The sequence below is a fragment of the Zea mays genome, chromosome 8 (assembly GCF_902167145.1).
Source record: "Zea mays cultivar B73 chromosome 8, Zm-B73-REFERENCE-NAM-5.0, whole genome shotgun sequence".
Lineage (NCBI taxonomy): Eukaryota > Viridiplantae > Streptophyta > Magnoliopsida > Poales > Poaceae > Zea > Zea mays.
In genome coordinates this window covers 143,907,923-143,920,488 of record NC_050103.1, presented here as the reverse complement: position 1 = coordinate 143,920,488, position 12,566 = coordinate 143,907,923, and the positions used below count along the sequence as shown (strand labels likewise).

The 12,566-nt window shown below is 44.0% G+C and overlaps 1 protein-coding gene across 1 annotated transcript; it reads right to left on the bottom strand.

Moving 5' to 3' along the window:
* Positions 1–2,598: 2,598 nt before the first annotated feature.
* LOC100381597 (uncharacterized) lies at positions 2,599–9,335 on the bottom strand. The gene is made up of 8 exons (NM_001365884.1): positions 9,003–9,335; positions 6,087–6,236; positions 5,858–5,992; positions 5,700–5,765; positions 5,461–5,526; positions 5,224–5,313; positions 4,194–4,275; positions 2,599–3,120 (listed from the first exon to the last, which is right to left on the bottom strand). Exons 1-8 carry the CDS (start codon positions 9,198–9,200, stop codon positions 2,921–2,923), a joined length of 987 nt encoding a protein of 328 aa, NP_001352813.1. The 5' UTR covers positions 9,201–9,335; the 3' UTR covers positions 2,599–2,920.
* Positions 9,336–12,566: the final 3,231 nt, after the last annotated feature.

The following is a 12,566-nucleotide window of genomic DNA, read 5'->3' as shown; positions in this document are numbered from 1 at the left end:
GTTGAATAAAATAAGGAAGAAACACCTAATGGTTAGATCATCATCACGACCCGTGATAATTATTTCATGTAGGGTGGCAATATCAAACTCACCCTTCGATATTTTGAGTTCTTTCCTAAGCCTGCCAGCAGCATCAACTTCTCCGTACCAATCCATAAACGGTTTCCCCCCTCCAGCACTCGGCAAACCAAGAATTAGGCGAACAGTCTCCTTTGTTATCTTCAGCTCCTTTCCTGGGCCAGGCTGTATGGTCATGTCAACTGGATACATTTGTTAACAATCCAACAACAAGGCCATCTGTTGACATTTCCAGTATACTTTGGAAGCATTTCCTCGCTACAATCTCGTGTTGACGGTCATTCATTATCCATATAAACAATATGACATCATACGTGATGCACCGGATGTTCAGTTTCTGTGTGAAAACATATAGAAACATGTAAACAAATATAATAAAAAATGATCGATCCCAATAATGCATGATGCTAAGCTGAAAAAGGCATAAAAACAACACGTATGATTTTGATTCATAAATATTAAATGAAGACCACATATAATACCAATTAACAACATGTAGTTAACTGACCCAACATGATTAAGTAGCCATAAAATAATTGTTGCAATAGTAATAAAATTAGATGTTGTTGTCACCAACATGTGTTCTTCTGCCTTTGGTTTTCTTTTTGTTTCTATTCTTCACCACAGTTGTTTGCTTGATAGTTGCATCTTCAACAATGTTTTTTTGCTTTGGCAGATTTGGTGAATGATAAATAACAGGTCTATGTGGCGATTGTCGCTAAGGAGACGTTGGTTTCTCATCAAATCTGACATACCAATTCTTCTTGGGGCAGGTATGAAATCACCATCATTATCTATGTTTTCACTTACGTCAGGTTCTTTTTTCCCTCATCCTGCAGACCGCTTTGTATTACGTCTAACATAAAGTTGCTTCATTTGCTTTGGGGAATCAACATCTGGAACAATCGACTGTCTCAGATTGTTGGCATTATTCCCAGAGCGGGGCATTTCAAAAGTGAATACTTCCTGACTTGATTCGATTGTTATTTTCTTTGGATTGGAGGGAGGATGGTCAACAAATTTCATTCTGAATCTAACTTCTGCACAATGTTAAATCTGCATAAATGATATGTACAATATTTGAGATATATTACACCTTTAAAACATATATTATGAAACAACCACACAAATGTTATATATAAAAACCTGACATTGTATGAATTGTATTGATACATTCATTAACTATTCCAAAAAACATTGAATTGAATATAACTACATCCACATGTTAGCATATATTACGAGGGCATCAAAACTAATGTCCATCTATGTAAATAATTATTGTCATAACTACATACGTAATCAGCATAACAGCGAACATATTTTGTCATAACTATATAAAAAATTAAGAGATGAATGTGAGTCTCTGTTAAGTAATTAGCATAAGTGCAAACGTCATCCAACTACCTACGTGTATAATACATTTATGCATTCCTAATATGAGTCTCTTTAAATTAATTAGTATCATAAATGTGAACGTAATCCGCATAAATATTGCAAGATTTTGCCTAAGCCATCTAAATGTGTACCATTATGTATGTTTGTTTCCAATTAATTAAAAATAAAATATGCATAATAATTGCACATCGAACATAATTTAGGGTTCCGCTATCCGTTGTTTGGGGTTTAATGTTATGGATACCATACAAGATATTAGAACATAATTTTAGATTGCAATCTAAACCCTAGATAGCTCGGTTGCAACAATAACAGATGTAAAAACTCGTAACTGGGCATGCCTTCGAATCCTATGAACAGATTAGGTCACTGAAAGATGCTACATGAAAAATGGCGGATTGCACGAGGTCGCTTGCAATGCCAGTGAACACCTTTGAAAACCCCAATGCGGATAAACTGTGAAATGGATCGGTTTAGATACTATGAAAGGAGAAATCTGCGAGCGACGACACCAGCCAGGAATTCACACTAGCGATGAGAGGAGCGGCGGACCGAAAAAACTTACCTGCGATGGAACTGTCGGCCGACTCCGTAGCTTGAGGTGGGTGATGACAAAATGCCCTATTCGGCGCGCCGTCGAATCTCGCTGCTGGAGAAGATTCTGTTGCACGCCGAAGAAAGCTTCGCTCGCCTCCTAGTCGCCTAGACGCAGAGAAGAAATGGAAAGCGTGGAGTCTGCGGAGGAAACGAGGAGGCGTCGTGGCGGTTGTTTAGGAAGCCTACGCCGGGATTGAAGGTGGGGTACGTATGAGTATTTGTTTCCTAACTGACGTTGGTTGTGGGTGGACCTGATTTGCAAACTGTATTTGTTTCCTAACTGACGTTGGTTGTGGGTGGACCTGATTTGCAAACTGGTGGGGTCGAACCAACTGTATTTGTGTATTTGTTTCCTAACAGACCTGATTTAGATCATGGCTTCTGTTTGTTAATGTGAGCCCAAGGATCTAAATATATATTAGTTTTTTGTACAAGTTTTTAACACAACTAGGACGAGAAAACCAAACAACCACACTTCATCTGCATTTTGACATTTCATTGAATTTTCACAAGCAAAAGCAAGTAAATATCACACACTTCAAACAAACAATGATTAATTCAGTGATGCTGCATAAACAAGCTTGTGTATGGCTGTTTGATGTACAAACCGCAGATCTGACTTTCTGCAACTATCATTTTATCCAATAACGCAGCTCTATCTGGATAGCCCATATTTGTAAGAGCCAATACTTGTAGTTGGCCCATTGACAATCAGAGATTTGTGATAAATATCATGTGCCATGATGGCACAATGCCAGTGGTTTGGGGAACTACATGTGTTAACATCCTCTGGTATAATACAGCATTGGCAACCAGGACTGTTATGGCTTCAAGAGGGCGGTGTCCTCATTCATTCACTATCATCACTATCGTAGTTCTGGCAGAGGGACTGGAGAACATTGGTTTGCTTCGCAGGTTCACTTTTTTGTTCATCATCTTGGCCTTTCCCGGTGTCTTGGACAGCCGTGGATTCAATCTTCTGTCTCTTATGAGAATCTGCGCTTGCAGACTTCGGTTTCACAATAAATTTGGGCATCCAGCTCTTGCTCCCTACAAAACATGCCCAAGCCCAACAGTAAGTTTACACATGAAAATATGTCGCAAATCTACATATATAGGGGGCAAGAGAACAAGAATATGGAGAGAAAATTTCGTGAAAAAAAAAAGATGATTATTTTTAACCAGGCAATAGAGAACATCACAGATAAATTCATTGTAAAATGCAAAATATGAAGGTTTTATATATTTTGAAAACTTGGAATGATCATTGCCATGGACAAACTGTCAAAATTCATAATAAGACACTACCAAGTTAAATGTGTAAAATGGTAACAGTTTACAGTTCCCCAAAAAGAAAATTAAAACCCTGTACCTAAAGTTCTCGTGTTAACACTAATTTGACAGTATAATGAAACCATAATGTAACAGTAAATAATAGATGTATAATGTATCCCAGATTCAATTCTGCATTTAGTAGAAATACAGAATAAAATTCTGTGATATGGGCATAGTTATTAAGGTGTCGCTAAAGAGATGCTTAAGCAGTAAGGCGACCAGGAGAGGCAAGGCATCCTGTCGCCTTGCCCACGAGAGTGAGGCGAGGGGAAGAGGCGGCGGTGGCACGGGGGTCAAGGCGGCGGCAACGCACGGGTTGCGGCGCATGGCGGCTGTGGTGAGGTTTGCAGGGAAAGAGAGTTGCGGGGAGGGAGAAGCTGGCTGCTGGCGGGAAAGGAGAGCGGAGGGAGAAGCTGGCTGCTGGCGGGGAAGGAGAGCTGGCGGCTGTTGTGAAGGAGAGGGAGGGAGAATCTGCCGTGAGGGAGGTGACTTGACCCTAAAATTGTTGGGATAGGCTTCTTTCCTTTTCCTTTTTTTCTATTTTACTAGGCTGAAATGGGCCTACTAAGCTGCTCGTATTAGTGATTATAACTAATATTTAGTCTAATTTTTATACTTATCTATATAATTAAGGAGTCACCTCATCTTACGCTCTACCGCCTAAAAGATAAAAAGAGGATCGATCGTCTTATGTCGCCTTACCGCCTTAATAACTATGGATATGGGAGATTTTATGCGCTTCATGTAGACTGATGTAGTAACACAAAAAAATTCTTATTAGTGCTTACCTTCTTTATTGGCAACCTCTGATCCGTTATTTTTGCTTAAAACATCTGTTGGCTTAGTCACAGATTCAGAAGATTCATTGATCTGCAAAAAAGTACAAAATATTAGCCAATCAAACAAACAAACTGAAGACATTTCATATGAAAATATACATTTAGGGCAAGAAACAATATTGACTAAGAGTTCATAACTGAGGTGCATAATATTTTTCATATGAAGAATGGTATGGTGATAGCTACTTGGCTACTCCACAGTAGCAACAATTCATTTGTATGGGCCGTTAGGTTCAGTTGCCAGATTTGCTCACCTCGCCCAGCAAGGCTAGCCTTGCCAGAGCAGGCATGCAAAATCAGCTCTCCCAAGCTAGCAAGGGAAAACATCCCTAGCACAGGTAACATGGAAGGCGAGTAAAGGAACCAAACATACTGCATTTCCAGCTTCTTGCCCAGCAAGGCGAGAGCAAGTGATCCAAATGCACCCACCGGTTACAATTTGAAAATTCGTGCATTGCTAAACAACAAATTTTAGTCTTATTAGCGTATCTATGTTCGAAGGGTCTTTACCTTTTTTTTAGCTCTAACAGTCCCCTCATCCTAAAGAAAACTAGATATCATAGAAACCTTACACAGGACATGTGCCGGATTCAAAATCTAATATGTTAAATTCTCATAGCTTAAAAAACTAAGTGAAAAACTGCAAGAAAGGGTATTTCACCATTGGTGATAATAGAACATATGTGATGTATGGAATGGTAAAACAATGTTTTGAGGTTACAGGTAATTAAGTGTAAATTAATGGTACAGGGCCCAGTTTGGCATAGCTCAAGCTCCAAAATCCAAGTTAGACCCATAGTTTGTAAACTAATAACCAAGTGGATTAAACAATTGTATTTAGTTTAACTATAAACAAAATGGTTCATCCAAATACTCCTAATTGTAAACTATATTCATGAAAATGTATCGATATAAACATCAACACAAAATAGCAGCAAAAACAAACAAAAGGGAAGGAATACAGCACATCTGCACGTACCTTTATTGTTCTACTTGATTGGCCAGGAGCCAAATCCTCATCATCATCGTCGTCGTCATCTTCTATCCGCTTTACATAGAATCCAGAGTTCTGCATTAAACAATAGGATCACAAATTAAAGGGAGACACTTTAATTGTAAACAATAAAAGGGTGCAGTTTCAAAAGGCAACACCCTCCATGCAGAAGTTATGCATGACTGCAGTAATCGGCATTGTGATGCAGAGATAGAGAATTACTCGGAAAGTGATTGATTTTATAAGTTCCTCATCTTCTTCATCAAGCTCTGCAATTGCTTTTTCCTCCTGTCATTGTATAAAGAATATCAATGTTAACAGTGAGACGTAGGAAACTACATTGTTGCGATAGGAAACTACATTGTTGCGATAAAGTTATTCTAAATAACAAAAGGATGGAATAATTTATTTCAGACATTTATTAAAACATGATAAAGCAAACAATGTTTTTAAGGTCTAACCTTCTCGTGTGCTGAACGCTTCAAAATTTCAAGCATCTGGTCAACAGAGACACCAGCATGTCTAGACTGTAGACAGCACAGAAAACAATATTAGTAATCAGCAAAATGCCATGAAATAAGAACTCTACAAAAGCTAGTGGTCTAGAACTAGATCCAACCTTCATGGACCGCATCTCTTCCAAAGCTGCAAGGATGTCCATATCCTGCTTTGAATCCATTGCTCTATTTTCCAACGCTTTCATTGCATCACCCATCTCCTCAGCATCTCGTTTAATCTTTTCTTTGTCTGCTGCCTGAAGAAAAGAATGTGCAACATGGTGATCAAATTGAAGATTATATGCTTGGAGCATGGAATTTATCCTTCAAATATGCCCCAAAATCACTTACCTCGTCCTGTGCACGCCATGGTTCAAAATTGCGACTAGCCCCCGATTCCACTGTGTAGTCAGAATTCTGAGGGTCCGTTTTGAATGTGATCTCAGCAGAGCATTTAGTGCATTTGAAGTAAAACCTAAATATTTGTATTCCCAAGTATGTCTGCACACAAAAGAAGGGAATAGCATTAGCATGGGTTAGCATACAATCAGTAAACAAAACACTATGTCAGGCCAAGACAGCAGACGGATATGAAATTCCACAGTTCCAAGACAGAAGACAATCAAATAAAACATTATGCCAGGCCATTGAATTGTGAAAAATAAACTAAAACCATGGTTGTAAATTGAAAAGCACAAAGATGTCTATGAAAAGGCTATTGTGTTTAGCTAAATGAAGAGATGCAAGTGCAGAACACAAAGAACGGATGTCTCTAAGCAACTTTAATGCCAAGATAGCAGAATCTTTTGCTCTACAAAGGCATAGGATGCAAAAGGTGAAGCTATCAACACTGGACAACAGACAACCTAGATAAGCAGGAAGAACACTTTTAGATAAATGACGCGGGGCTGACAAAAAAATCTAATATAAACCAACATAAGTAAAATCCACAAACTACTCTAGAATGGTAGAATAAATACAAAAGACAGGCCATGTAGCTTGCAGACCATTGGGAGTTTGATGTGGATGCCAGCTTTTGTTCAGATTTCATGTAATCATGTATATTGGCCTAGTGCAGTGGTGAGAGCTATCTGGCTGAGTCACCAGGTCGTGGGTTTGAAGCAGCCTCTCCTCGTTTGCAGGAGAATGCTTGCCTCGGTTTATCCCTTCCCCCAACCCCACTCATGTGGGAGCCTCTGACACTGGGTATGCCCTTTTTATGTATATTGGTGGACATAGTTATTAAGGCAATAAGGCGAGTTAAGACGAGCGGGGCCCTTTTTAACTTTTAAGCAGAAAGGCATAAGGCGAGGCAACGCCTTACTCATATATAAAGATAGTAAAAAGATGAAGCATTTATAGAAATATATAATACTCCCTCCGTTTCAAAATAGTAGTCATTTTAGCTCTTGATTTATATGTCTATCTTCAAATGGATGAAGATGAATCTCGACACATATACAAAACACATACATCAAGTATTGTGCGAATCAGGGGTGAAGCTAGGGGGTGCATATGCACCCGCGAAATTTTACAAAACTAGTGATTTAGACCAGATTTTTACCATATATGCACCCCTACCGGTTATTACCATGCACCCTTAAGATATTTGCACCCTCCTCTATTTTACTCTAGCTTCGCCAATGGTGTGAATCCAATAAATCCCTAAAACAAATTTTATTTTGAGACAGAGGGAGTATAAATTAGGGCATGAACACTCTAAAGGGAGATACCTAATACAAAACTCAAAGGATTTAACATTTTTGAGTTATAAACTATGAACAGATGTTAGAAACAAAAAAGAAATGGAAAAAGAAAGGGGAAAATGGTATGGACTTTTGTCTTGTGTCCCATCTAGAAGCCCATCAATTCGGCACAAACCCACGCCATACGTTTATTTACCCTAAATTTTTTCACTTCTCCAGCAAGGCGCATCAGCCGCAAAGGCACAAACCCAGATTCCAGCCGCCACCGATCTTCCCTCCCCCACTCACGCTCGACACACAGGAGCGGCTCTAGCGACCTTCCTTGCGTGCCTCCCGCTCTCCTCTCCCTTCCAGTGGACCATAAACGGCCCAGGCCCCAACAGGTGCGCCGCGCGCCACCGGAGGGCAGCGGGAGCCAGTAGTCGCCGCGGGAGAGCCACCGCCACCACCAAAGGTTCCCAGTCGACAGCTCCTCTGTATCCCAAACTAAACCATGTGACCTCACCTCCTCCTTTACCCCTTCCCCAACCCTACCCAGGGCTAAGGCGTCCATTGTCCATCGCCTTACGCCCTGAAGGCGACGCCCTATCCTAAAGCGGACGCCTTACACCGGCGAGTAAGGCGACAGCGACGCCTTACCCTGGAGCTCCGCCTTATCGCTAAAGCGATGCTTAAACGTCGCTTTAACGACGCCTTAATAACTATGTTGGTGGACGACAAGTATGTTTGTAAAAATATAAGTGTTTTTAGTCTAGGACTAGAGTCTAATTTTCGAACTCCTTTTTGTGATTATCTAGAGAATTTATACAACAAGGATCACAAATTATATGTTGCATCTTCATTGTACTGCAGTGCTGCTACCATGTTAATTCTACCGGCTCTTATTTCTGCCATTTGTTGTCTCAGAGTTAGCATATGGTCCATTCAAACAGATTATAGTTATAGCAATATTTTTGTTAAGCCAAGAAGTGTTTTACTGGCACTTATGATACCTCATCTGCTCTATTTGCTTATACTGCTGAAGCAAGCAATGGTACTTAGCCCCTTTTATTTATCCACCAGACCACCCTAATAATGATTGTCCACAACCCATGTATGTAGAATACTAGATACCCTGTTGTTGGTTGGATCATTAACAACCAATGTATGACCTAAAACCGAACTCTTGGTATCAAGATTGCACAATCACAGGCAGCTCTCAGGCACCCGTTTCGTTTCTGTTAGTATACAGCTCGATTGTGGAAGACAACATCAACAAAACATACAGCAGACCAACAGCTAAGACGATGACTTCAATATGGAAAAGCCGTGCAATGTGGTGGGTGGCTTAATATTTGCTTAGCAGCATAAAACTATCAGGAACAGATATGTATCACCTATGCCTAACAATAGCGAGGGATCCAACAATCTGCTCCTAGCGCATTTGGGTCTGATCCGAACGAGCAAAGGCCAGCCATAATATATTTTTTTCATATGGCCACTGCAGCACCAATCAGTGCCCACAGAGATTTCAATTAGCGACCGTGCTTGTAACTAGGTCGAGGGCGAGTATGAGGCCTACCTCTCCGACGACGTCCTCCTTTCTGGAGTTGAACTTAGTGCCCTTGTATATGTATGTCCCGCAGGTACCGCACTGGATGCTCATGGGGAGCATCATGCGCACCTTGATCTGCTGGTTCTTGGGCTGCCGCCGCCGCGGGATCTTCGACGGGTCGAAGTCCGGCGGGTAATACTTGTTCAGCACTTTGCGCTCACCCATCTTGCCTGAACCCTAAGGCCAAACCCTACTTAAGTCGTCGGCGCGGGAGACGGAGATGAGAGGGGGTGGAAGGGAGGCGATGGGGAAAGAAGGGGAGGGCGGCGCTCGGAAGCGTGCGGGAAGACGACGACAGGGGCAGCGCCGCTGGGTGAAGGTTGGGTTGGGTCGGTGGTTCGGATGCGTTGGGCTCAGCCCTTGTGTGTGCGCGCGCGCCCACTGTCGAGGAGGCACCACCTACGGCAGGCTTCATCACGGCAATTAAAATCGTGGCATTATAATCCTTCACGGTTTGAACATTTAGCATCGAGCCCGCTTAATGGTCATTAGCACATTTCCTCTTCTCTGCGTGCCCTCGCGCTGTTACTCCCCTGGACGTCGTCATCCTCTGCCGTTCTCTATTCTCTTCTTCAGTCTCTCTGTTCTTTTACTGGTCGTCGTCTTCCTCCCTCCTTCCTCTCTCGGCTCTGTTCGTCGCGCACTGTGGTGCCACCGGATCTCGCCCTTCCCCTGCTGAGCAGGTTCCACCCCAGGCGGATCCAGCGCCTATGGTCCATTGCCGCCCCGCCGACGCTGGTGAGATCTCTTACATCTGTAACCCTAGGGTTTGCAGACTAGGCGACCGTCATGGAACCTGTCGCGGAGCTATGTGTCCAGAAGCTGTCTGCGGCCGTTGATGCAGCCTGTGACATAATGAAAGCTTCTGCTACCGCTTGTATGGTTGCTGGTGATTATTGCGCCATATTTTCCTTAGGTAACGATGTGGTTTCTACTCTTGATATTCTTGAATCCGCTGTGGCGGCGGAAAAAAGTGTTATGCGTTCTTACAAACAGGCGAGTGCAGCCGTCGTTTGTGCTAAGGAGACAATGGCCAAATACTGTGAGGTTTGTATTCTCAAACTATTACTGAGCCAGGCAATGCTTGTATTCTCAAACTATTACTGTCAAGTTGCTTAGCCCTGTGATGTTTTCTTTGAAAATAGTGAACTCTATACTACACTTGTTCTTTTTATGCTGCAAAATTACTGAGGGCTATGGCTGTTTTAGCCTGTTTGATGCTGTTTCGTTGAAAAAATTGACCTAAGGCTTGTGTTAATGTGAGATGATCTAATTGTTTAGCCCTATGATGTTTTCTTTCAAAATAGTGAACTGTATACTACACTTGGTTTTATTACCTGCAAAAAATACTGAGGGCATATAGTTGTTTGGAGGATTCTGATTATTTGCAGTTTGAGGGCATATGTTCTGACCCTAAAACCTCAGTAGTTGTGCCATGTTTGCAAAATTTTCCTGTTGAGGGTATGTGCCATGTTCAGTTGAGGGCATATGGCTGTCTTCTTCAGTTATGAGTTCACTTTGGTAGTTGCCCTATGATGATTTCTTTGAAATATTATAATTGTATACTACACTTGGTTTTGTTACCTGCAAAAAATACTGAGGGCATATAGCTGTTTGGAGGATTCTGATTATTTGCAGTTTGAGGGCATATGTTCTGACCCTAAACCCTCAGTAGTTGTGCCGTGTTTGCAAAATTCTCCTGTTGAGGGTACGTGCCATGTTCAGTTGAGGGCATATGGCTGTTGTCGGAGAGGAAATCTCCGGCCGGGTGGCGGAGTGCACCCGCCCTAAATCCTAAGATGAGGAGGGGCCTAAGCGTTTTTCTTGTTAGTTGGAAAATGGGAAGAACACAAGAACACACAAGGATTTAGAGTTGTTCGGGCCGCCAGAGCGTAACACCCTACTCCACTGTGTGATGTATTGCTTGGGAGCTTGTATGAACTTGTGAGTGTCTGAGTGAGCCTAAGATTGGATCTGTCTTGTAACGTCGCATGCCTCCCCTTTTATAGCTGAAGGGGGCATGCACAAAGGTACTGAGCCCCGACATGTGGGCCCAGGGACATAAAGAATACAACACTTCAAGCTACAAAGGTTCGCGGCTGGGGCAATCTTCTCGTGCCCTGACATCCGAGATCTGCGTATCCTCGGCGTGCAGGGGAAGCTTCTCGTAGAAGGGATAATGAGCACTGTGCCCCGCATGGCACGGGCGTACTGTTTGACAACAGACTGGACAGGCGCGTCGTCTGCTGGATGACCCTAACGTCGTCTGCCAGCGGATTGGACAGGACGCATTAAATGCTGAGAGGGCACGTCGCCCGTCAGCGTGGTGGTAGGCGGCGCGTCCTCTCCGCAATAAATGCAGAGGCTATGCGGCTTTAGGGGTCTTACGTCAGGCTCAGCCCATTGGCTTATGTCACGGGCCACAAGCCACGCAGCAGCAGTGGGTCTCCGCCTGAGCGAGGAGCGTAGGGCATGGCCTAGACACGTGCCAGCACCGGACCCTTACTCATGCCGGGGTCCTCCCCGTCCCGGGACCTTGCTAAGGCCTGGACCTTACTCGGAGGGACCCGTGGCCCACCCGAGGGACCCGACATGCCTTCTTGGGAGCTCCGGACTTATACGTACAGGGGTCCGGTGTCCCTCTGTGGAGGTCCGGACCCAATGATGCATCCTAGGATGTATTATCTTTCCTTGCCACATGGTGCCCTTAGACCTGCCCATGTGGTGGGGTCGGGTGCCGTTCTCCATGTGGCCTGGAGGCGTCGTACGTGTACAGTGTCTTCATACTGTAGAAGAGGGTACCCCTGATTCAGAGTACCGAAAGTGGCCCCCGGGCCCGCCTCAGGGGAGGATGCGAGCCTGCAGGTGGGGCCAAAGTATGATTAGTGGTTGGCATATTGCTCCTGCGCGCCTGTTGACGCAATTACTGTCGGCCCGCCTATGGGCATGCCGACTGCTACGCCTATTCCCACGGTTAACTGGCCCGTGACCTTCGTACTTAATGTTACTGTTGGGCCATGCGCGGGATGCCTCGAGTCGCTGCACTGGTTCTGAAAACTTATCTTTTCAGTCTTCCGCGGCGACCCTGAGAAGACGTGGCATTGGCGCGAGCGGCAGTGCGATTTTTCCGCACCCGGTAACCGGCGCACCGGTTGCATGACATGTGGGCCTGGGCCCCCATGTTGTACCGTCGGTTGCAGCGAAGCTGAGGGGGCGCACAACCGCGGGGCGCTTGTACGCTTCCTGCGTGGCGGTTCGCCTTTTCGACCGCTGGTTTCGGCGAAGATGAAGGGGCACATAACCGTGGGGCAGTTGCATGCTCCTTGTGCGGCGGTTCGTCTTCCTGACCGTTGGTTGCTCCGAAAATGAAGGGGCGCATAACCGCGGGGTAGTTGCACGCTCCTTGTGCGGTGGTTCGCCTTCTTCGTGCTTCGGGTCAGTCTGTATGATATGTGGGGCCTGGCCCCGTGTCATAGGGTGGGAACCCTGATGCACGTCGGGGGAGACTTTGCCCGTGACGCTTTTGGGGCG